General features: G+C 35.6%; 1 protein-coding gene across 3 annotated transcripts in view; it reads right to left on the minus strand.

Annotated features, from left to right (window-relative positions):
- PTPRD (protein tyrosine phosphatase receptor type D) overlaps positions 1-24,619 on the minus strand; it is a gene marked incomplete at both ends in the record, with an annotated part of 295,416 nt that overhangs the window by 206,376 nt on the left and 64,421 nt on the right. For all 3 annotated transcript variants that reach the window (XM_084278300.1, XM_084278299.1, XM_084278298.1), the window contains 2 exons: positions 16,426-16,567; positions 22,518-22,663. In XM_084278300.1, coding sequence (XP_084134426.1) covers positions 16,426-16,567; positions 22,518-22,663 — 288 coding nt within the window. The remainder of the gene's footprint in view (positions 1-16,425; positions 16,568-22,517; positions 22,664-24,619) is intronic.

A 24,619-nucleotide genomic window follows, 5' to 3' on the forward strand; every position in this document is an offset into this window, starting at 1 on the left:
CTTCATATTCATGAATGGCATAAAATCTCAAATTTATCTCTGCCTAAACCCACTTACAAGGTATATGTTGCTAAAAAATATAATGTCAATTATTTATTTAACTGAAGATCAGATATGTGGTTGTTTATCCATTCTATAACATTAGTTTTTCAGCACATCTTGGATAAGTATCTTTCATTCAGTAGTCACATGTGAGACACTGTTTTTTCTACTGTTATCTGACATTTTCTTTTCCAAGTTTACAGAGAAAGCTACTGCCGCAAAATCCAGAACTGCAATGCAACCTGTATGCTGGTTAGAACGGGCGATAACCCTACCACAGATCTTCAGCAGAAACCTTTTTGCCCACTAGTTAACAAATCTTTCCCTCACATCCACCTAGGGTTGTTTGAGATATACCAAAACTTCAGAGCTCTCCAAGAATAAATAACAAGACCATTTAACTTCCACCTGTTGGAAGATATACAGACCTAGCAAATTTACTGTAATGCAGGTAATGTTAAGAGTAGGCAATTTAATGCAAAACAATTACATCAGCAGCCAAACTGGGAAAATAAAATCATAGCTCAAGCACTTAATTTGGTGATTGATTCCTGTATTACCATGTTATATTGTAAGACTATGTGAGCAAGAATAGAAAGTATATCCCCTAACTAGCTAGAAACACTAACTAATTCTGCCATTGACTAGCCCTGCCTATATTGGCCTTTTCAGTAATAGAAGGATTTATAATATCGTGCTATCTGGTGCCTATTGTGTCTCACATATGGTTCTGTTGATATGATACTGACACATCCTGAAAGTATGTGCTGATAACAATTTATGTAGAAAAACTGAGTATAAAAAGAGGATGCCAAGAGGCATTCCAGCCTGCATTCATAGTAGGACCATACAAAATAAAGAAAGAGAATATAGTTATTTTTGTGTATAGTTGACTACCCTAATTTGCCTTAATAATACTATTTAATGTGTAGGAATTATAATTTACCTGGAGAGAAATGGATTTGATTTTAATTTATTTCTTTTGAGTAACAAACCCAAATCATCTACCATAATTTTCTTAAGAAGATTTTATATTTATATATATATATGTATGCTATTTTGGACTTGGATGAACTTAAATTCCGTTCAATGAATTCCACTTCTAAACTTCACTCTAAGGATAGCAGCTCTTATAGCAGCTGCTATTGCGTAAAACTGTGCCAGTCTCTAAAAGCTAAAATGCAAGTGCACTAGAAATCTCTACTGTATGTCTCAGTTTAATAAACGGCATTTTCATGAGAAAATTCCTTGTAATTAATAGCAAGACATACTACATCCTAAAGGAAAAATAATTAGATAGCAGTTATTCATTAAAACATATAAAAAAAAAACCCACAATGAAATTGTGTTCAAAATCAGTACTATATTCCTAAAAAAGTAGGAATAATAGTAAGTCACTTTACTTACTTGCTTTCAGCTAGCAGTGGCTAAATTGTCAGGAGACAATACGAACCTTCAGATACCACCACTGAATTTGCAGGATAACAAAACCCCTATTGACCTGAAGTGCAATAATGGAAACACTGGAGAAAGTTCCTGTTACTCAAGAGTGTTATCTAAATGCAGAATTCTAATGCTTTTCTCTTGCATACATGAAATGTCATAATGCAGTACAAACCCTAAATTATTTAAGCCTTCCTATGGGCACTTGGGCTATATCTCCATTACAGACAAATGTATGCTGGAACAATGGTTTTAAACAACTTGTCTAAATTCCTACTACTAGTCAAAGGAAGTCAGTAATTCAAATTAATTCAGTAAATATTTACTTAATAGATTGGGGAAAGAAGGGGAGAAATGAAGAATTTCTTCTTTAGAACATTTTTCACTGTTCAAAATAAAAGGCACTTCACAAAAATCAGGTTTTGTTTTCAAGAATAATTTTTTCTATCCATTTAGATTGCAGTACTTATGTATTTTGGCAAACCTCCTATATATTTTTTTCCTTTACTTTTTTTGCTTACCCTTACCTTCACACTTTGCATTTGCAGTGTATTTAGTTTTATTCACTCCACTCCCTCTGAGAGATAAGACATATGGTGCAGATTTTGTTCATAATAGTTCAATTTTCTGGGGTATAATGATACAATATCTCCAAATCAAGCAAGTGTACCAGGAAAAAAATCCAGGTTTATGTAAAATTTGGTGATCTCCATCCAAATGTGACTATCTTTTGGTTGCAAAAAATCCCAGAGAGTTCTTCCACAATATGCAAATAAAAGAAAAACAAATCTTCTTAGGAAAATATTGAATATTTTTCATTACTTAAGAGAACTATGGTAAGAATTGCTTATAGTGACTGTTGGGAGGCTTTTATGCTTCAGGACTGATGCAAGTGTAGGCAGCTTTGTGGGATCCAAAGAAAGCTAATAGAGCAATAAGGGAGAAGACTACTTGGGAACCAATGTATTGGTAATTCTAGGATTAAAAAAAATAACGTGTCACCTAACATGACAACTATTGCTGTTCTGTTGGGGGATGTGCCTTCACGTACAGTTAGGATCCATAAACACTACACCAGAACCCTTGTTCTTCCTGTTCTCTTGAGAACCAGTAAATCATTTACCACTAACCTATCTATTTATCTTGTCTCCATGACAAAAGCGAAGTTGCAACTTTTCCAACCTTCACTTGCAAGAACAAACCCCAAACGAGTAGACAAGACATGCCTGGTGAAATCATTGACAAAACGTATTGCCAGGACAACATTCTCTTGTTACATACTTGCATAGTAACAGGCAACTGAATGACCTTGCTAGCAATCCTGTCCAGTAGAAAGGATTCCAAACCAGGCGAAAATAAAGAATTGCAGGTTATGATTCTACCCTTTTTTAAAAGAGAGCAAGGGGACATAACACTATCAATGGTCTTCACAGGCATGATGAATTGAGGAAGAAACCATATTACTTAGTAAAATTATTTTTCTTGCCAGTCAATCACACATAAAAACTTTAGCAAAAAAAAAAACCAACCACCCAAAAAAACCCCAACAACAGTGGCCTTCTCCCCTTGCTTTAAACAAGCATTGGCTTTGGAAAGGAATGAAAGGAACTTCTGACTGCTGGGCAGATGGATGAAAGAGTGAAAGAGTGTACAGAGAAGCTGAGACTCAGTCACTCTTTCATAGGACAAAAATGGTGCTTGGGTATAAAGAGTGCTTACATGGTCTAAGAAAAGGGAACTAGACAGTTCTAAAAGAAAAATGAACTATTGTCTGGGAGAAAGAAGACAAATATTATAGAAGTGAGAACAGTTGGAAAGAACTATCTGCCTGTGAAGTGCTAACCATGTACCTTATCCATTTGCAGTAGGCTAATTTTTTCCTCCAAATTTTAAATGTTTTGCAATGTTGAAGTTATCAAAGTTTGAAATTCCTTTTTGCTTTTTACCTAACTAAAACACCCTTGCTCTACAGAATTGTTTCATGGTGAGGAACCTTGAACTACAGCTGCAATTGTCACAGTGTATTCTGCACATCCATTTCAATACCATATCAAAAGCTATCAAGCCAAAGCTGACGTGAACTAAACTTCCACTTTCCATTTTTAGAAAGATCAAACAATGAAAAAAACTGTCTTCAGCTTCTTGTTCCATATATCAGATTTTTCCCAGCAGCAACATAGGCATCGACAGAAAAAAAAGAAAAAAAAAAAATCATACAAAACAATCATAGAACTCCATTATGAACTTTCTTGAACACAAATTTAAGAAGTGATCATTCAAAACAGCACCAAAAACTTTGCATCATGATTTTAGTTGGCTCTGACTTTCACCACTACTGCCATCTAATGCTCAAAGCTAGATGTAATGGCTGCATCCCAAAGTTCATGACTTTTACACCAGGTTCAAGAGTGTTTCCAGCAGATTCTGTATTTGCCTCTCTATAATGAATCAGGTGTATTTCACTGTTCATTGTAAGCAGACAGTAAATCATGAGAGTAATAAGTATGATTGAGATATTAAGAAAATGGGAAAAACATCTTAATAGCATTTACTGAATAAATAAAACTAATTCTACCATAATCCAAATGACTAATTTATAACTTTAAAATACTATTTTTGTGGTATTTCAAAATATGAAACCTTCCATTTGACTATAGGAATCTTACCAGAACTCAAGATTTGACAATCATTCTTTTGAAACTTTCTAATTATTGCTAATGAAGAGAAAAAAATAGAAAAGAGAAGTCCTACAAGATCAAAGCCCATAAATCTCCAATTTTATTCACTGAAATAGTCCAATTATTTTTATGCTTAGCTCATTATTTCAAAGATACACATTTACATTTCCTGTGCACTTGGAAATGACTATGCTAGTTGGAGAGATTTTTTTCTCCTGATGTTTTATAAGAAGAAGTAAATTAATCTGTTATTACAGATCTTCTGAAAACAGTTTATTTATGGCCTCTTATCTAAATTTCTCTCCCTGCCCCCCACTCATCTTAAAAAAAAAAAAAAAAAGACCAATTATCAGGACTTGTTTCTAAAGGAGAGTGAGACATATGTTGCAGGTATCAGTGCCTAAAACTATATCAACAGTTAAAAGCTAAACTGTGCTTAGTTCAGCCTCTACATTTCCTTCTGTTCTTCCCTCTAATATGAAATCTGCAATAAATCTGGCCATGAGGTTTTCAGCTCTATCTTCTTTGTACTTTTAATCTAAAAATCCAATTTTAAAGCAACTAGTACCAACTGATGTCCTATCATGCTTATATCCTTTTCTCATGCAATAAAATCAATTTCTGTAAATGAAGAAATGACACTAGTAAGAAATATCTGAACCAGCACCTTTGACCACCTTCTGAACCACCTCTATTTGACTCACTCATATAGAAAGAAATTCTCCACAATATGCACCACATACATAGCTTCATGTCTTTTAAGAATGGCAGAGGGTGAAAGTACATAAAATATATTTTAAATGTTAATCTCTTCGATAAAATTCTCTGAGTTGTCACTCAGCTTTAAGGCTAAAAACACAAAGATTCTAGAACTCCAAAGGCTGGATGATCCTGTTGCAACCAAATGTTGTATTCAGAACACATGAAAATGAGGGCATCATTTAAGAATACCTACTTACACTGTCACTTCAGTCACACAAAACACCACCAACAGCCCTTCTCTGACCCTCCCTCCAGGTATCTCCATTAAGGTCTATCCTCCTCTGTTTGAGGACTTATGAAAAACAAAACAAACCACAAAACAAAACAACAACAACCACAAAAACAAACAAAATAAAACCCACCACATTTGAACTATCTAATTTTTATTAGAAACATAAAGTGATCAGAATTTATCAAAGGAATTAACAAACAAGACTAAATTTAGGTTTCCGGGTTTGAGGAATGTGAATGGTATGCCTGAGACATTTTTTTGCTTGTCTCCTGTGGCTCTGACATTTTGAAACTAATGACCAAACTCAAGATATGACTGATCTGAAGTCCAGCTAAGAATATCGTTTTCTCACTGACTTCAACATACTCCCAATTCCATCCTCTGTCTGCTATATGAAACACATCACAACAACAAATGATTGCTTTTGGGCTTACTAATGGCTGTTCTGCACTTGGCTTCATCTTCTTGCCATAAATCAAGTTCCAAGTGACAGTAGCTTTTTGAAAAAAAAAAAAAAAAAAAAAAATCCCTGGCAACTTTTCAGCCTCTCAATTCGCTTTCTTGAAAGTCATTTTGCTGCAGGTATAATGAAGAGGATTCCCTGGATAGTCTTCTTCCTTATCTATACAGCCAAAACCCAAATAAATCTCTGTGTGAACATTAAGATAGAGGTTGTCTATACAGATTTGTTTATCTTAGGAGCTGGGCTGATAATGCCATTTAAGACAAGATATATTTTATTAAAATAAATTACAGGCATAGTGAAAACATGGCATTGCAACAGCTGAAATAACGGAATACATGGGAGCTAAGATGAGCTTTTGAGCTTGCTTCTAAGCTAGGAACACTGAATTTCAAATTATTAAATAGAAAATGTACTTTGTAACTGCCATTCATAACAGTAACCATAAAAAATTGATATCTTTAGAAAGATATTCACAGTAATGAAGAACAGTTCTTAGCTGAGTGAGATGGGATACAAAAATATGGCTGTACTATTCCAGGACAAATTCCTTTTTGAAAGACACAGAATACAAATGAGCACAGAAAGAACAAGACTATTTCACATTCATGTTAAAAAAATGTTGCATTGTTTGAAAATGCAGGGAATTGTGAAGCTAGTATGTTCAGCATTCTCCTTTAAATTATATTTTAAAATAATTCAAATATAGAGCAGAACAAGAATGGATAGGATAGGATAGGATAGGATAGGATAGGATAGGATAGGATAGGATAGGATAGGGTAGGATAGGATGGAACGGAATAGAATAGAATAGAATAGAATAGAATAGAATAGAATAGAATAGAATAGAATAGAATAGAATAGAATAGAATAGAATAGAATAGAATAGAATAGAATAGAATAGAATAGAATAGAATAGAATAGAATAGAATAGAATGGAATGGAATGGAATGTTGTTGAAAGGGACCTACAACGATCTAAGTGCCTGACCACTTTGGAGCTGACTGGAAATTAAAGTATGTTGTTAAGGGCATTGTCCAAATGCCTCTTAAACACTGAAGAGCCTCGGGACCAACCACCTCTCTAGGAGGCTGGATCGAGTGTTTGATCACCTTCTCAGTAAAGAAGTGTTTCATAAAGTCCAGTATTAACCTTCCCCAGGAAAGCTTTGAACCATTTCCACACATCCTATCACAGGATCCCAGGGAGAAGAGCTCAGTACCTCCTCACCACCTCCTCAAGAAACTGCAGAGATGAATGAGGTCACCCCTCAGACTCCTCCAAACTACATAAGCCCAAAGTCCTTAGCCATTCATCACAGCACATGCCTTCCAGCCCTCTCACCAGCTTTGTTTCTCTCTTCCACAAGCATTCAAGGACCTTCATGTCCTGAAATGGTGGGGTTCTGCACTGCACACAGTGCAGGGAAGGCTGCACCAAGTTTGAATACAGCGGGGAAATCCCCTCTTTTGACTGGCTGGTTATGCTCTGTTTGATGCACCCCAGGGTGTGGATTGCCCTTTTGGCTGCAAGGACATGCTGCCGGTTCATGCTGAGCTGCTTCAAATCAGCACCTCCGTATCCTTTTCTGCTGGACTGTTCTCCAGACACTCTTCTCCCAGTTTAGACTTGTGTCAAGAGTTACTCCATCCTAAGTATAGAGTCCATCATTTAGATTTGTTAGATCCCCGTGCAAGGCATCTTGTCTCCCAAGAGTCAACAGCACCTCCCAGTGTGGTATCGTCAGCAAACTTGTCAATGGTACATTCACCTCCTGCATACCATTTGTTGATAAAATTATTGAACAGGATTGGCCCTGGAACTGAGCCCTGAGGAACACCACTGGTGATGGGGTGCCAGTCAGTTGTAGCCCCATTCACTACAGCCTTCTGAGTCCTGCCCTTCATCCAGTTCTTCATACATAACACTGTGAAACTACTCTTCCCACAAATGGACAACTTGTCCAGAAAGATGCTGTGAGGGACAGTATCAAAAGCCTTACTAAAATCTGGAAAAAACTACATCCATCAAGTTTCCTTCATCTACTAGGCAGGTGACTTTTTAATGGAAGGATATAAAATTAAACAGGACTGTCGTTTTTTGAGTACATTTTGACTTTATCTGATGATTGCATTGTTCTTTAAATGCAGTATCCAGATTTATCTATAGTATCCAGAATTATCTTCTCCATAATTTTAACAGGCACTGAGTTTAGACTGAGTTTAGTTCTGTTGTTCCCTGGGTCTTCCTTCACACCCCTCTGTCTGCATAGCACTGGCTAGCTTCTAGTCAGCAGGGACCTCCCCAGACTTCTCAAATCTTTGGTAGATGATCAAGAGGGGTCCTGCTGATGTAACAGTAATAACAATAATTCAACTATTAACAATAGTTCATATATGTATGTTAAGGAAATATCTTCTGAAGTAGGTCGATACCATAAAAGACCACAGTGTCATAAACAAAGATCTGAAAGCATTCATGGTCTTAATGAAACACCTGGCCCTAATAAGTTCTTTTTTTGACTGAAAAGCTTATTGAAATGCTTCCACTTTAAAAATTACCTCATTATTCTGATTTGATGTTGTCATGTTAAGCATTCAATGACACTGCATGTCACAGGAAGCGATGAATATAAACAAAAGGGCTAAAATGCTATTTTCACCATCTAACACTTTATATCACCATAGATTCTTTGCAGTAGTTTTACAATAAATCATTTTAATGAATTAATTTAAATCATGGTGGACAAGTCACAATTTTGCACATGATTTATTCATTTGCAAGTGAAGATTAAGAAATTCCATTTGCTACTCAATTAAGGAGTGGTAACTTCATTAATATACACCTTTGCTCAAGATAAACAAAACAGTAGCAAGCCAGCTGCAGAACTTCATGTCAGTTTACAGCAAATATTGAAATACATCAAGTGAAATATATCATAACAGGGTTTTATTTCCTGCCTAAGGCTTAGAGTATTCATAAAAGTTTCTCCCTTCCCACAGAGACACTTAAATCACAGTTCTTTCAACCTCCTACTACAAAACTGCAATGAAACCTCCTTTGCTTTGTTGCATCAATTAAAAGTCATTGCCTCAGAAGTGGTTTATTACAAGTGATAATAATAAAAATATTTTTGCTTTAACTAGATCCATTGAATTTCAGCTTCCTTTTATTGTTTCCATGTTTGCCAAAAATATTTGAAATACTTTTGTATTTTTCTTTTTAGTTTTTGCTTCCTATGTCAAATCTTTGAAAACTTTACAGTCACAGTAATAAAGACTACTTCTGACCTATAGCCAAGCTAAGCAAGCTGAAGTATTACATAAGCTTTCCTTAATTTCTAAATTACTTTTTCAGATGTATGTGAAAAAGCATTATTACTTGGCTTTTTCTGTATTTGAAGATTAGCACTTATTACATTAAAAGGGATTTAATTTTACTGTCACTTCAGTATACTAGTGTCAAACATGTCCTACATTTCAGGAAATATTTCTGTCATCCTAATGGTGCACTTGACAAGACATAAGTGTTCACAGAAACCACTAGCCTGGAAAGCTGGAGACAGAGCTACAACACAAATGTCTTTTTCTAGTAATTGCCTTGGTTTTATTATGCTATATTAGTCATCTTATATGAATATTTGCTGTGATAACAATTAAATTGATACTATTAAGATGCTAATACCACTGCTTTCCTTACAGATATGCTGAAATAGTCAGGGTTTGAGCAACTAATCATCATATCATCTCCTCAAACAGATAATCTCTAGTATTACATTTCTGGTTTTTTTAATCAATATGAAATAGACATGAAAAAATTCCTCTAGAATTCTGCTGTCAATTTTACTTTCATGTTGTGCTGTAATGACAATTACATTGCTAATTAATATCATAAGAGGGTGGGTTTTTTTTTTATGTGAGTGGACATAGAGATAGATAAACTGCATGCAGAATCGAGGCCACAGATTACAACAGGGAACATAGCAATTGATTAATTGCATTGGCTTTGATTAAGGCAGTGGCTTCAATTGAGACAGTGGTTTTGGGTCACTGAACAAAGAAATCTTGCATAATCTTAAACCCTAATACTGAACCAGCAGAACTCGTCACCAGGCAAAGGGCCTTAAATGCATGCATAACAACTAATCCCAGAAAATGATTGCATTCTAAAAATTCTTCATGTAAGAACAACTATTTAGTACTTATTTTTTCTATCAATTAAAAGAGACAAGTGTCCTGACATTTTTAAAATAGATAAAAAAATAAGACAATGTAAATTTGAGTGACAGTTTTATTTAAATATAATTAATTTATAGCCAGGCAGAAAATGGGAAAACTTGGATTTTTTTATGTACTCACATAAAATATCAAAACTACAGCACAGAAGTGTAAAAAAACCCTATCCTTATTCAGAACAGTCTGAAGTTACACACATATTTAATGCTCTGTCTTTTCTTGTAAAGACAATTCATGACATCATACCAGTGAACTGCTTATACCTGGGTCAGTCTTCGAGGAACCAGATCAAAATTGTAGCCTATTGTATATAGCAAGTGATGGATCTTCAGAGCTAGGAAATTTCATTCTCATTCTGTGCTTACATCACCTGATGCTGGTTCTGCAAGTACAGACTGGCAGATATTCCTCCTCCCCTTGTAATTCCTTTGCCATTGTTCTCATTGTAACTTGTTTCTGTCAGACTTTTAATGATTTGGGGATGACAGTCTGGGAAAAGGGACTGACTCATGATGGCTATCAATGAGTGGGAAAACAATGAAACAAAAACAAACACACACACATGCGGTTTAAAATTATCTGTTCAGGATGTCTTAGCTTGCTTTCCAATTGCCCATCATGTACTCATTCTTGCTACCAAAAATACCTCTAACACTATATGCAGCCATTAGATACTAGAATGGGAATACGCCAATGAGGGTCATGCTAAAATTAGTCATTGAGCTGTTGTCTGGAAATATTTAACAAGCAGACATTCTTAGACAAAACTATCTAGTGAAGAATTCTTTCAAGTTAAATCGAACTGCTCTTCTTTTGTCTGGAATTGTTTGAATTTCTCTTCTCAGATCACAACAACTGTCACATATCTATGAACTAGCACCCACAAGTTTTTCTTTCACAAACATATAAGAAGAACAAATATGATATAGCCCAGCCAACTTACTGATTTAAAGTCAATGTTTATCTCTTAAGGTCATCCATACTACTCTATAAACACCAAGAACAAGTTATTTACTACTACTACTACTATTTTAAAAACTAACGTTGATGCTATACACATGTACAGATATGTGAAACCGAACTGGGTAAGTTTATAGCATGGTATGTAAATCAGAAACTCAGCTGGATGAAATTCCGTAACATGAAATTCAGTGAGCAATAGAAGGAAGAAAAAAACCCCTTTATATAGATGTAACAGTAGCTGGTATTCCTAGTTGGCAGCAGGAAAACTTTTTCCATATATGCTCATTGAGCAAATACAGCTGAACAATCAATCATGTTAAAAGAATATGTAGGACAATAGAGTTGAAAGGAACTTGATGAGCAAAAATAAGCTGTTTGTAGGGAATATAGTTAATGTTTCTCAAAAAAATCTCATGACTATTGATACCTTTTTAATGCATCTTAAAAGGTCTTGTAAATTGCCAAGCTGCTGTTAATTTTTCAAAGTAACTAATCTCTGAAATTCTTGACTACAGGAATTTACACTGACAAGAAATTTGGGATTCCTGTTTGTTTTGGTTTTTGGGGTTTTTTTAAGGGTCTTCACTTTTTGGAAGAAATTTTATAATATACTTCTAAGTTTACAGTTACTGTAGCATGGTCTTAAAATGGTAAGCAAAAAGGAGGAAATCTGTATATTTAAAACTGAGACAAAATGTTCAACCAAAGTATTTAATACCTTAGGAAAAAAATGTAACGAATTTTGCATCTAGAGACCTTAGTGGAATTACAAAAGAAAAACAATAACTCATAAAAGATGACCTGAGGTACCTGCCAGAAACTTCTTAGAGCAGTTATTCAATCATTTTCATATATTTTCAATTGCTATAAACATAGCTTTTTAAAGAACTATAAAAAAGACAATCATAGGTAACTGTTAAATCAGCAAGATCAAGTGTATGTACCTCGAAATTGCATTCAATACACTACATCAAATATTTACCGTAATAGAACCACATAGTTTACTGATATAAGGCACAGTATTTTCTAAATCATTAACATTAACTATTGCATATATGCCTGCACTATAAAGGAACTTAGACAGTAGTTTAGAACTCAGCTGAGGGAAATGGGCCATGTATTTTCAAAAATAAGTCTTTTGTACTATATTTGGGCTAAATCTGATTAAATCCATCCACACCATCTTTACAAAGACTGATAATTCATTAAGTATTTCATATTATATTTCATGGAAAGCAAAAGTTTTGTTTGCCCAACATACACTCACATAGTCAAAGAAAATATTTCTAAATAGTTCCTAATGTTACAGATAAATATTGCTCATGCTGTACTACTTTGTAAGCCATTTCAAAAAAAACTGCATGCCATTCTATTACCACCTGTAAGGCTTTTTTTTATGCTTAAGTTGTATTGGTTACCTCTGCCTTTGTTTCACTGTTTCACAAAATCCTTTTGTGTGACTGTCAAGCAGCTGTGTTTTGTTCCTTAATCTTCCTTGCACAGCTCCCCAGGAGAGACTTTATAACATAAACTGCAAAGTACCATTTTCACAGCAGGAACAACAGTGTTCCTCTTCAAAAAGAGGCATAATAAAAATAAGACTGGAAACAACATGCTAATTCTGGTCACAAGGTGCTACACATACCATCACTGCTGACAGTTCAGGAAGTTTGGCAAATAGATACTCTTCTGGCTCTTCAAAAGTCATCTAATAAAATGTATGTTTTAGATAAATGTCTTTGCAGTCTATGAAGTTCTTGCATGTGCATTTTCTTGCTTTCCTTGTTTCTATTCATTCCACTTTCAACAGCCTGTCCTACTAGCAGCCCCCTGGCAACTATCACTATGACTATACAGCAAACAGTTAAGTCAGGTAAAACCTGGTATACATCGTTTATACAGCTCCAGCTGGAACACAGCAAATTTCTCCTACTGTGCAGCTAATACCCAGAATATGTGCAGTCCTTCCTCCCATTCGTCTAGAAATGAGACATCCCACAGCACATTTTCCAACATTATAGCCGTGCCACTCCATTTGTCTACTTTCCATGCCCTCAAAGATAGCTGTCCCAGGTGACAGATTACTTCAAAATACTTCCTTCTCATTTCAGTACTATTGGGTACAGTGAAAATACAGAAATGAGCTTCTATTATCATTGAATCTATTGCTGGCAGCAGAAATGAAAAGTGTAGCACCTTGGCTTCATCATCCCTGGGTTTTTTCGAGATTTGTTCTTTTTTTTAAACAGTGTGAAAACGTTCTGCGCTTCTGAGAGTCTAATAAAAATCATCTCTTTCAATTATCTCAACCTCTGTGTATATCAATGGATAGGGAAACACTTCAGTAAATATTTCGCTTTTTATTTCATGCAGCAATGACTGTTTGACATTAAATCAATCGGTTTCTAAAAAGCATAAAAAGGAATAACTGCTCTAGGCACTTTCCATAGAAATTTTACTTTAATTCTCCCATGTTTACATGGTGCCCATGCTATAAAGACGCTATTTGTCAATATTTTTATAATGCAAAGTATGATCAGCAATAATAGAGAAAATTGTGGGCTGAGAAAACAAACTGCTTTCTGCTTAAGTGCCCTGTGTAGTCTCTTTCTCTTTATGTCCCAGACAGCAAAGAAAACAAAGTAAACAGCAGTGACAGTAAAATATACTTAGGTATTCTGCTCCACTGAACCTTCTCCAGCCTTGTTTAAAGCCTGCATTCTTCTGTCCTGTGATCTTCTCACGAGACACCTGAAGCTAAGTTTCTTGAGGTCCTTATAGTCTTGGTAGAACTTTATCAAGTAATAGTAATAATAAAAAAATGAAAAAAGAAAAGCAGAGTTCTTTAAAATTAAAGCATGGCATTGTTGATGACTTCTCTTCTAGAGGGAGGCACCTCATTTCCTCCTTCCTGAACAATTTATGTATCTGCATGTGACACTTGCCAGAATCCCTGTTATATAGCCATTAAAATGTCTGTTATCCACCATTTGTAAGACCAAAAAACAGATTTAGGTAGTTTTAAGAAGAAATTAATGGACAATAAAAGGAAAGATATACCATCTATGATGTCTGCAGAGTATAAGAAGATCCTATACCCACTGTCTTTCATTACCTATTGACCATGACAACTTGGAATTAAAAAATCAAAGCCCTGTTCCATTTACATGATTCTCAGCATAAATTTTCAACACAAAGAGCTCCAAAATAAATAAGGTGGATTCTTGTCTGGAAGAAGACTTCCAGATTTCTCCTTGCAAGCCTGTTTTCCCTTCAAATTCAGCATTGTCATGTGTGTGAATCTGTGCTGGAAAGCAGCCATCTCCTTTATATACAGGAAATAAAATGTATTTTCCATATATTGGAGACATGCACTTTTGGTCCTGTCTGTCACAATAATTCAGCCTAATAAGAATAAGTTTAGCCTGAAACATTTCCTGATGTTCTTTGCCTTACAATGCCCTGTTACTCCACACGGCCCTTGATTTCTTTGGTGTTGGCCCTTGGTTTATTCAGTCCTTGAATTCTTTAGACCCCCTTATGTAAGTCTACAGTCCCAGCATGCTTATGAGTTCCCAGTTTCATATTAAACCCATTATTCTGTTCCTAGGTCCAAGTATATTCTTGCAGTTGCAAGAGTCATATGTATTATAGCTGGAAACTGCACACAAGCTTTCATGGTTATTTTTTAAAATTAGATAATGATTTTAATTAAAATTAAAATTTTTAATTTAAACTTCATAACTAATAACGTACATTTGTTGTTCATCAGGCATTTGCCTATGAATATCAAGCACTGCTTCTAAAATGGGATCTGATGCTAGTAGCATTGAGCTATTTGAGGAAGAAATAGGCAGCCACATATGACTTACAAGAAATTCATTAAATAGCCAATAGGACAAGCAAGAAACAGATCATGCTTTTGACACTCAGACTGCTTTTCTGCCTTTTTCAGTTGCTATGTCTCTTGATAGAGAGATGAGGGCTGTTGTTTTTCTCTACAAACCCCAAAATTAGAACTTTTGTTGGTTTAAAGCAGTACCCTTCAAAACACATGCACGCAGATTTCAAAACCAGAAAGTCTTGTAAATACATTTCAAGAACCTCTGAAGACAAAGAATACTTTTGCCACTGGAGCTTTGACATTCCTTTTTGCTTCCCCCCACTCTTTTCCCATCTCCCTTGAATTTATAAAACTTTAAATGAAACATGAAAATGTCTTTTTATGTTCATTTCCAGCAACATGGAAATGTGCATAAAAAGTGCTTCTGTCAGTTAATAAAGGGAAGAAATTATCCTAGGGAGTTAAGAAAAGGGCCATGGTACTGCTAAAACATGAACCTAACTAGTAATCTTCCCATTTTCACTGGCTAGGCTGTTAAAAAGATAACAGAAGGAACAATCATGGCATTATAGATAAGAACTTTAAATATTAAAAGGTTTTATTCCACCAGACTACCTCTAAGAAAAAAAAATACGTGTTTATTTAGTGTTATTATTTATTATAGTACATAGTGTTGATAGCTGACTAACAGTAATGCCGGGACTGTCTGTACTGTTTAAGATACATAATAAAGTATAGAAATAAATAATATGGGGGGGGGTTGGTTGTTTGGTTGGTTAGGTTTTTTTAATACAAATCCAAACATCAGAGAAAATTAAAGAATATAAACCATCTTGACCCCCTGTATTTGTTGGAATAAAAGGATCAAAGAAACACAACTTACTTAAATCATACATCTATACATTTTCTTCTAAATTCTGTAAAATTTGACCAATCATCTTCAATCCCTATAAACAGGCTCCTAGCAGTTAATGTTACCAATCAAGTAACTCCATGTAATATCACAATACAGAACAGTCATCTTCAGTAAAAACAACCCTGTAAACTGAATAATGTGATATTTCTTTCATGAAGTGTTTCCAAATCCAGCTTCCATTCAGCTGCAGGTGACAGAATGAAACATTCAAATCGTTTCACTACCAGCATTTAGTCCTCTGAGTACTTTCTGGACAGTACTTTTGGGAGTACATTTATGTATTCACCCCTAAATGACAGTTGAAAAAATTTTTACTTTTCCTTACTGTCTTGAAAAGCTTTTTCCTGAAGTAAATAAAAAATTAAGGTAAAATGTGTATGTGCTATATCTTGAGGGGAAACTCTTGTAGAAATTTAATGTCATCTAAAATAAGCATTTATGCAACTTTCCAAGGTCATTGTTAATTAGGCAAATTTCTGTGTAAATGCTGATCATACAATGTTAGGCTACACTAAGATGTAAACCAAATGCATATGATCAAAAGTAATTGATATAATAACTTGATTAACATAGTACTCTCCTGTTTCACATATTTCTTAGTTTTTCTTCACTCTAATCTGTTGTAACTTGCCTATTCACATTACCATTCTATGGCCAAAAATCAGAAACATGATATTCAAGCACTATGTAAAAAAGTTTGGGTTTCTTTTTTAACAGCATCAATACCATAATAACATCCATTTGAAAAGAACTATGCTTATCTTGCCTGGAGAGAATCCTCTCTTTTACAATAGCATAGCATGTTTAGCTCTATGAAGTAAATTAATTATATATAGAAAGACCTTACCACGTAAAACTGTGAGTCGTGTGGACACACTTATTTCGCCAACACTATTGGAAGCAACACATTCATAAATAGCTTCATCTCGTGGCGTTCGCAGTGGTTGTATTCTAAGAACTGATCCAGATCCATCATCAAACTCTATTACCTATAGAAGGAAACAAAAGCTGTCACAGATGTTGTTACAAATGCCTATCCCTTGGTTAATCTGTTCATGAACAGCAACCTTTGGTATTCAGGTCATCAAAGCCAGGTTTGATTTTCAAATATGTGTATCGAACAAATTCATAAAATCATAGAATCATAAAGTCACCTGGGTTGGAGGAGACACTTTACATCATCGAGTCCAACTACAGCCTAACCCTGACTAGTCCACCTCTAGATCATGTCCTTAAGTACTTCATCTATATGCCTTTTAAATAACTTCAGGGATCGTAACTCCACCACCTCCCTGGGCAGCCTGTTCTAATGCTTGACAACCCTTTCAGTAAAGAATTTCTTCCTGATATCTAACCTAGATCTCCCCTGGTACAATTTCAAGCCATTCACTTCCCCTCTATATCTTGTTACCCAAGTGAAAAGACCAACTCTGATTTCTCTGCAACTGCCTTGCAGGTATAAGGTCTCCCCTCAGCCTCCTTTTCTCAAGACTAAAAAAGCCCTGGTTCCCTCAGCTGTTCCACATAGAACTTGTGCTCCAGCCCCTTCACCTGCTTTATCACCCACCTCTGGATGTGCTCCAGCAACTCAACATCCTTCATAGAATCACAGAATCATAGAATGTTTTGGGTTGGAAGGGACCTCAAAGATCATCTAGTTCCAACTCCCCTGCCATGGGCAGGGACGCTCTCCACTAGATCAAGTGCCCAAAGCTCCATTCAACCAGGCCTTCACTACTACAAGGGAAGGGGAATCAACATCTCTGAATGGCCTTTGCCAGTCTTTCATCACAATAATAGAGAAAACATTTCTTTCTAATCTAAATTTATCGTCTTTTAGTTTAAAACCATTAACCCTTTTCCTGTGACAAGATGACTTTGTAAACAGTCCTTCTCCATCTCTCTTGAAGCCCCCCTTCAGATACTGGAAGGCTGCTATAAGCTCTCCCTGGGCCTTCTGTTCTCCAGGCCAAAAAAACCCTCAACCCTCTCAGACTGTCTTCCTTCATAGGAGAGGTGCTCCAGCTCTAAGCATCTTTGTGGCGCTTCTCTATATGTGCTACTAGGGTTACATGGTTTTCCCGTATTAAGGACCCCAGGGCTGGATACAGTACTCCATGTGTACAAGATCACAGTACAGGGGGACAATCACCTTCCTCGACCTGCTATTCTTTCTTCTTTTGACACAGCCAAGGATACAGTTGACTTTCTGGGCTGCAAGCACAAATTGCCAGCTCATCTTGAGCTTTTCATCCACCAACACCCCTGAATCCTTCTCAGGCAGGAGTCTCTGTCCAGCTAGCAAGTGAAGGACCTTGCACTTGGCCTTGTTGAAATTCACGTGGTTCACACAGGCCCACCTCTCAAGCCTGTCAGGGTTCCTCTGGTCAGCATCCCTTCCCTACATTATGCCAATTGCAAACCAAAGGTAGGTGTGGTCAGTAAACCTGCTGGGGGTGCACTCAATTCTACAGTCCATGTGGCCAACAAAGATGTTTCTGGAAAGGACAGGATAAAAACCGACAACAAAATCCAGCTAAAAAGGGCTATAAGACAGAATTTTGTAACTTGATGCTTTTTTATCCTGAAGTTCACCACCAATCTCTCCATTCTCTTAGCTTAAGTACCTTCAAAGGCCAGTTACACTCATTTTTTCTGCTGCAGGCTATATTCCCACTCTACTCGTAGAGTGAAGTTCACTGATTCATTTAGCTCCAAAGTGAAAAAGGGTTAGCAATTTCTGAACAAGACAGGACTACTCAGTAAGCTATGCTTTTAACACACAGAATGTAAGTAAATTTGTCCAACACCACATTAGAAAACACATACTGTGTGAAAAGACCAAATAATAAGGCTAAACTTTAAGGTTTAGTTTTTTAATTGCAATATTTACACAAGAAATGTTATTTTTCATATAAGAAAGAATTGAATGCTTTTTAATTCCTTCTTGTTCTTCTGTCAGAATCTCATCAATCAGGTATTGGTGAGTGCTGCAGACTTCCCTATATTTAAGTAATAATATGAATCTATTGAAAAGAAAAAGAAAAAGGAAAATAAAAATCAAACTAATTTTCAATATTGTCAACATTAGTACTACTGTTAATACTTGCAATGTCAGTACTACTGTCAGGTAAATGGCACTTAGCAAGACAGGACAGTCAAATGTGTGTGTTTTTTGGTTTTGGATTTCTTTGTAAAAGTAGTATTTGGCCATATTATATATACACATAGAGAAAAGAATTTACATATATGCCTATTTGTCCATATGTTTGTGTCTATATATCTGATTTACACACAAATTATATACTAGATACCTATATTTGTTTATAGTAACAGAAAAATTCACTACAGAATCGGGAAATATTGTTAAATGACTATTATCATCCCATTTTCATTATATAAATTGTACAGTTTCTCTTTAGCAGTGGGAGAGGTTTTAACCGGAAATAAGAAAACCCCCAGCTTTTTACTAGAGGAGCAATTTGTCTGATAGTCTACAGTCTGTTCTTTAAGTAAAGCCATTGTTCTGAACAATGAACAAACACCACAAATTCCCTAACTGATACTAGCACAAAAAGAATAATTACAATTGTTGATAAATTGAAAATTATGAAAGAAAGGAAAAATTTTTGTCTTAAAGTAGATAGACTAAATGTTTGTAGATAAAAAAATGAAATCACATGATACAAATAATCACAAGTGTTAGATTTGAATAATTTGTATTGTTTAAATCTGAATGCTGAATAACCTTAGCGGGATGGCTAACAAAAGCCAAAGTAGAAGACTGGGTTGTGCACATAGCCTAACCTCATGTCACAGTGTAGAATGGTGTGATTAATTTTTTAAACCTCCCCACCAACTCAAGTTCCTCTGAGAAACGTCTTCATAACATAAAAATACATTTTTTCTAAATGGTATTAGTTGAATTGATTTGAAGCAAGAGAAGAAAAGAGAATCTTCCCATATCACATTCATTCCTAGTATGTACTTGCAATAGAAATAAAAGATTAAATATTAATAGTGAAGTCCCACAAGGTCTTTTCTGGCCCTTAAATGCAGAAACAGTCTATAGCTGTCACCATGGTTTGAGTGCAAACATTCTACAATCAATGATAATAATCTTCAAGCATATAATAAGACTACTTTCAAGAGAGAGAACAACTATTCCTCCCTCCTTGTTTCTAGATAAGACAATTGTTACACTCAAGCTCCAGAAAAAAAAGTTAAGGTTCCACATGAGAGGGAACCCCCATCCCCCCCAACAAAAAAAAAACCAAAAAACCCAAACCAAAACAAAAAAACCCACCAACACCTCCCCAAGCTCCCCCCAAAACCCACAAAAACCAAAAAACCACCACAAAACCCCCACGACCCCTACCCCTCCCACCCCTCCAAAAACCCCCAGCATGACAAGGTTCATGAAACACTGTAGGAGGCTCTCCCAGTTTATTGGAGGCAGGCAGGGCAAGGAAGTAAACCCTGGCATCCCTGGGAAATCATGTGGATTACATGGTCCACTGACATTCTTTCCACCTGTATTTACCAAGTCTTTATGAAGTAGACAGGTGGCTAGGTAAAACATTTTCATGTCTTGTATTACTGTTGTATTACTATTGCCAATCTCAGAAAATTATACAAAATGCTAACATGAAATAAGAGGAAAAGAAGCCCAACTAATTATCCTTTTACTGGTGTGGTTGACAAACTCAGATGTTTCAAGCATACTATTTGTCTTCGAATTTTATTTCTACTGTTGTCCTATTCTTATTTAGAGATTCTAAAATATGAATTAATAACATTACTTTGGACAGGAATGAAAGCTGCTTAAAATAGTGATGTACCCTGAATACTTTATAACTATTATTCTAGGTAGTTATAATAAAAATTATAAAGTATATGGTACATGTTTTCTATTTCTTTGAATTACATTCCATCTTACTTGGTTATATGGCTCATTCAGCAGTCCAATAAAGGCATTTTAAAAACACTTTAAATTTTTATAGTTCCATTCAAATATTTTTATGGAAATAAAACTCCTGGTTTTGTTTATTATCCCTAAAAAGAGGTACATAGAAAACAACATATGAAGCAAATAAATCATGACATATTGCAAAATGAAACTGAACCAACAGAGTACACCTGCACATGCCCAATCTTTCACTTGTTAGAACTCATATTGAGTGAAAATTCTGTGACCAGTAGAGGATAAATTTTGTAGAGTGTGTAATAAAATTTGTTTGTTAATCCATCTAGCCAATTACATCTCTGCATACACTCCACAAAGTGCCAACAGTTCTTGAAAATGGAGGTCATATATAAAGTCATGTTTTTATTTCTCACGTTGTAGTAAATATACAAGCAAAGAATTGTATTGCTTAATCAGAAAATTCTAATAGCTTTAAATATCTTTTTTTGGAAAAAAAAAAAGATTATATAAAAAAATAAGGGTATGCCATCTTCCCAGATACTACTAAAACTTATCTCAGGAGAATTCAATATTCAGTAAACTTTTAAAATGTTAATCTGAGAGGATTCACTCATAAAATGCATGTCACAACTGCTTTATCTACAAATTAATTGTCTTCCAAACAGTTGTTTGGGTGTTTTTTTTTTTAATGTAGAAGTCTCTTATTTAACACTGAAAATAAAAGAGACACATTGAAAACTATGCACTCTTAGTGCCACTTTCCGTATCAATTCCACATGCCTTCTCCTATTTTCTGAGTTTTTTTCTTCATGTCAAAATTCAATCCATATTTGCTATTAATCATTCCTGCCATAATAAGAGGGAATAATATCTGTTGTCTTATTGCCCCCAAATAACTGGTATCCTTTGAACAGATTATCTTCGCTATTTCCTTTTATTGAAGATTGTGGAAAGAGAGGAAACCGCTTTCTCTACTGCTTTTTCCAAGGTTATTGTTCAGAAAATCGAAATCAAACATATTTTACATTTCCTCTTCAGCAGCAGGAACTACGATGTTCCCATCATCTCTCTCTGCAACAGTGGTAAGCAACGGTGGCAGCAGAAGCAGTAGCAGCCATGGTCTGGTTAATGTGCACAGTCAAAAAAGGAGGTGCCTTGCTTTCTGCAGACAGACACTGCTCAAATAACTTTCCCTCTTTTTCATGGAAAAGACAGACTGAACAGAAGCATGTCAAGGCTCCCAGTTAGATCACATTAGTTTAAAAAACAACAGCAGCAGTTTTCTCTTTAACAATACTCTTCACAAACTGTTGGCAAAACAACACCAAACTTCATGAGACTGCTCCCACTAAATTATCGCTGATAATTATAGCTATTTTGCTTAATCACTGATAATAAAGCACACATATTGAGATTAGAATCACAGTATCACACAGAAGGGACCTCTGGAGATCATCTTAGTCCAACTCCCCTGCTAAATGAAGCATGATCACCTAGAGAACACTGCACAGGATCGCGTCCAGGTCTCCAGAGGAGGAGACTCCAAAATCTCTCTGTGCCGCCTGTTCCAGTTCACCCCCAAAGTGAAAATGTTTTTCCTTGTATTCAGGCAGAACTCCCTCTGTTTGTGCCAACTGCCTCTTACCCTGTCTCTGGGCACCACTGAGAAGAATCTGTCCTCTTCCTTTAAGTGCTTAACCTTTATATATTTATAGGCATTAATGAGATCCCCTCTCAGTCTCATCATCTCCTGGAGTCTCTACAGTAATTCCCTGTTTTCTTGAACTGGGGAGCCCAGAACTGGACGCTACTCCACATAAGGCCTCACCAGGGCAGGGTAGAGGGGAAGGAAAACTTCCCTCGACCTTCTGGGTACACTCTATGCACCCCAGGATGCCACTGGCCTTCTTGACCACAAAAGCACACTGCTGGCTCATGCAAGGTTGTAATCAATGTTAGAAGCTAGGTTGGAATTAATGTTTTTCAGAGGAACAGAACAATGGACCTAATACCTCAAATCTCTGATTGCTGACTTTCTTTCCCTTCTTGTTCCAGACAATTTTAGGTCTTGGGTCTCCTGTGGCTTGACAGATGAATGAAGCAACTCCTCCAGAAACACCTGTCTGGTCAACGGGAGTTCTTGTAAATTTTGGTGGTGCTGAAACAGAAAACCAACAAAAATTAATCTAAGTAGTAAAAATAACCCAAGTCAAGATTTCAAAACACACACACACACAGAGAAAAGGAATTATTTTATTAGTCCTGTGACAGAATTCACCTGCAAGAGCAATCATTAAAAAGCCTAACATCTCAGGAAAGTAGTTACAGATTTCACTAGAGAAGTTTATATTAAAATGGAAATCTGATAGCATCAGAATAGCAAGATCACACATTATATTTTATCACCATTATAAATAAAAAATCCAATTTGTCTTCTGTTGCAAATGAGCTCATCAATCAGCTGGAATAAGATCATGATTCATGACTTGATGTTATTATCACAGGATGTCACGAAAATAGGATTCCCACCTTTGATCCAATAAAATCAGTGACATTTAGGAGAAAGCATTTGTAAATTTGCAGTGGTGGAGGTAAATGACTATGTATTAAGAGTCCACACAGAAAGGACTATAATGTTGGAGAGATTTATGCATGAGTATAGTTTCACATATAGCTCCTGTTCACTAGCAAATAATTCTACTATGTCAGAAAGAATTAGAATTAGAAAATCCAACTCCTGCAACAACAGGAGAGGAAGAAGAAATGGATAAATTCTTTTAAATGTAAGAGAAAGCATTTTAATTAATTATTCTGTTTCCTTGTATTTCTGTTACAATATAATTAATTAATCAGCCTTGTGGTGAAAAACAACTTTTGAACTTACATCAGCACAAGACATGAGTTCTTAATATTTAAAATAAAAATCTATGAGATTATGTCTAACCACAGGGCAGAAATGTTGAAGAGTTCCTATAAATATTTTGATCACCTTCTCCCTTAGATGAGAAATTTTCAGAGATCAACAGCCTTTAAGATTGGAATGACAGGAAGTGAGTATTCTGGCCAATAAGTAATACAATGCTGTTTTTCTTAAAAAGTTTTTCTAATTTTTGTTTCATGTAGCTGTTCTGTAGCAGAGTTTGTAACTCATTTTTGCTTTAATTTTCAACATTCAGTAGTCAGCTCGTTTCTGTTCTCAACCTCTTCATTTTCCTCTATCTTGGTTCTGAGAGGAACATAGTAGTTACTCTACTGGTTTTCATTTTGAAGTTGCTGCTCGTCACTTCTGATGTCTAGCACCTTATTTTGCTGCACTGGTCTTTCCACAGGCCATATATGTTTGTCTGCACGTTTATTTAAATGTCAGAGACCCAGTGGACTTCAAGCATGCATATATATAACACTGGAAGAAATCCTGAAATTATTTAAATTGCCAAGAAAATAGGATGTAGCCATTATTATAAACCAAACTCAATAAGTTGCTATTATGTTGCTACATTAAATGTGAGAGTATGGAAATTGTCCTAAATTTACAAAATTAAATGAGGCAGGTTTTTTTGCCCTACCCCTGATGTGTAGCATATTAGTAACAAAGATATTTTTTAAAAAAAAGAGTAAAAGCATAATCCACATGCTTTTTTCTTAAATTGTTATTTCCTTGACTTTTCAGAATTATCAAGGCTTTTTTAACTACTTGCTGTGCTGATTTTGCTTGGTGAACATGTACCTGAAACCAAATGCAACAGCAAATCAGAGCACAGCAAAACATTGTGCCACTGCTGCCATGAGGAACTTAGGAAAGAACATCTCTGATGTCAAAAAACCTGACAAAACTATGGGAAATAAAACACACTTAGAGGAAAGAAAATCCTTTCCCAAGTCACAGGCTTTATGCCTAGGCCACAGAAAAGATAGAAATGTATTTTGATGAAGAGCATCTGGGTTTCACCAAAACTGCTAGCTTTGAATCCTTGTCTATGTAAGTATTAACTCTGTACTTTGGTATGTAAAGAGACAGGACTGAATGTGATATGTTGATAATCTGCAGCACAAGTTGTGATTGTGTGCTATCGAGTGAAAAATGATGTGCTGCCACCCTTTTTTTATTCTTTTG

Source organism: Gallinula chloropus (genome assembly GCF_964237585.1).
Source record: "Gallinula chloropus genome assembly, chromosome: Z".
In the NCBI taxonomy this organism is placed as follows: domain Eukaryota; kingdom Metazoa; phylum Chordata; class Aves; order Gruiformes; family Rallidae; genus Gallinula; species Gallinula chloropus.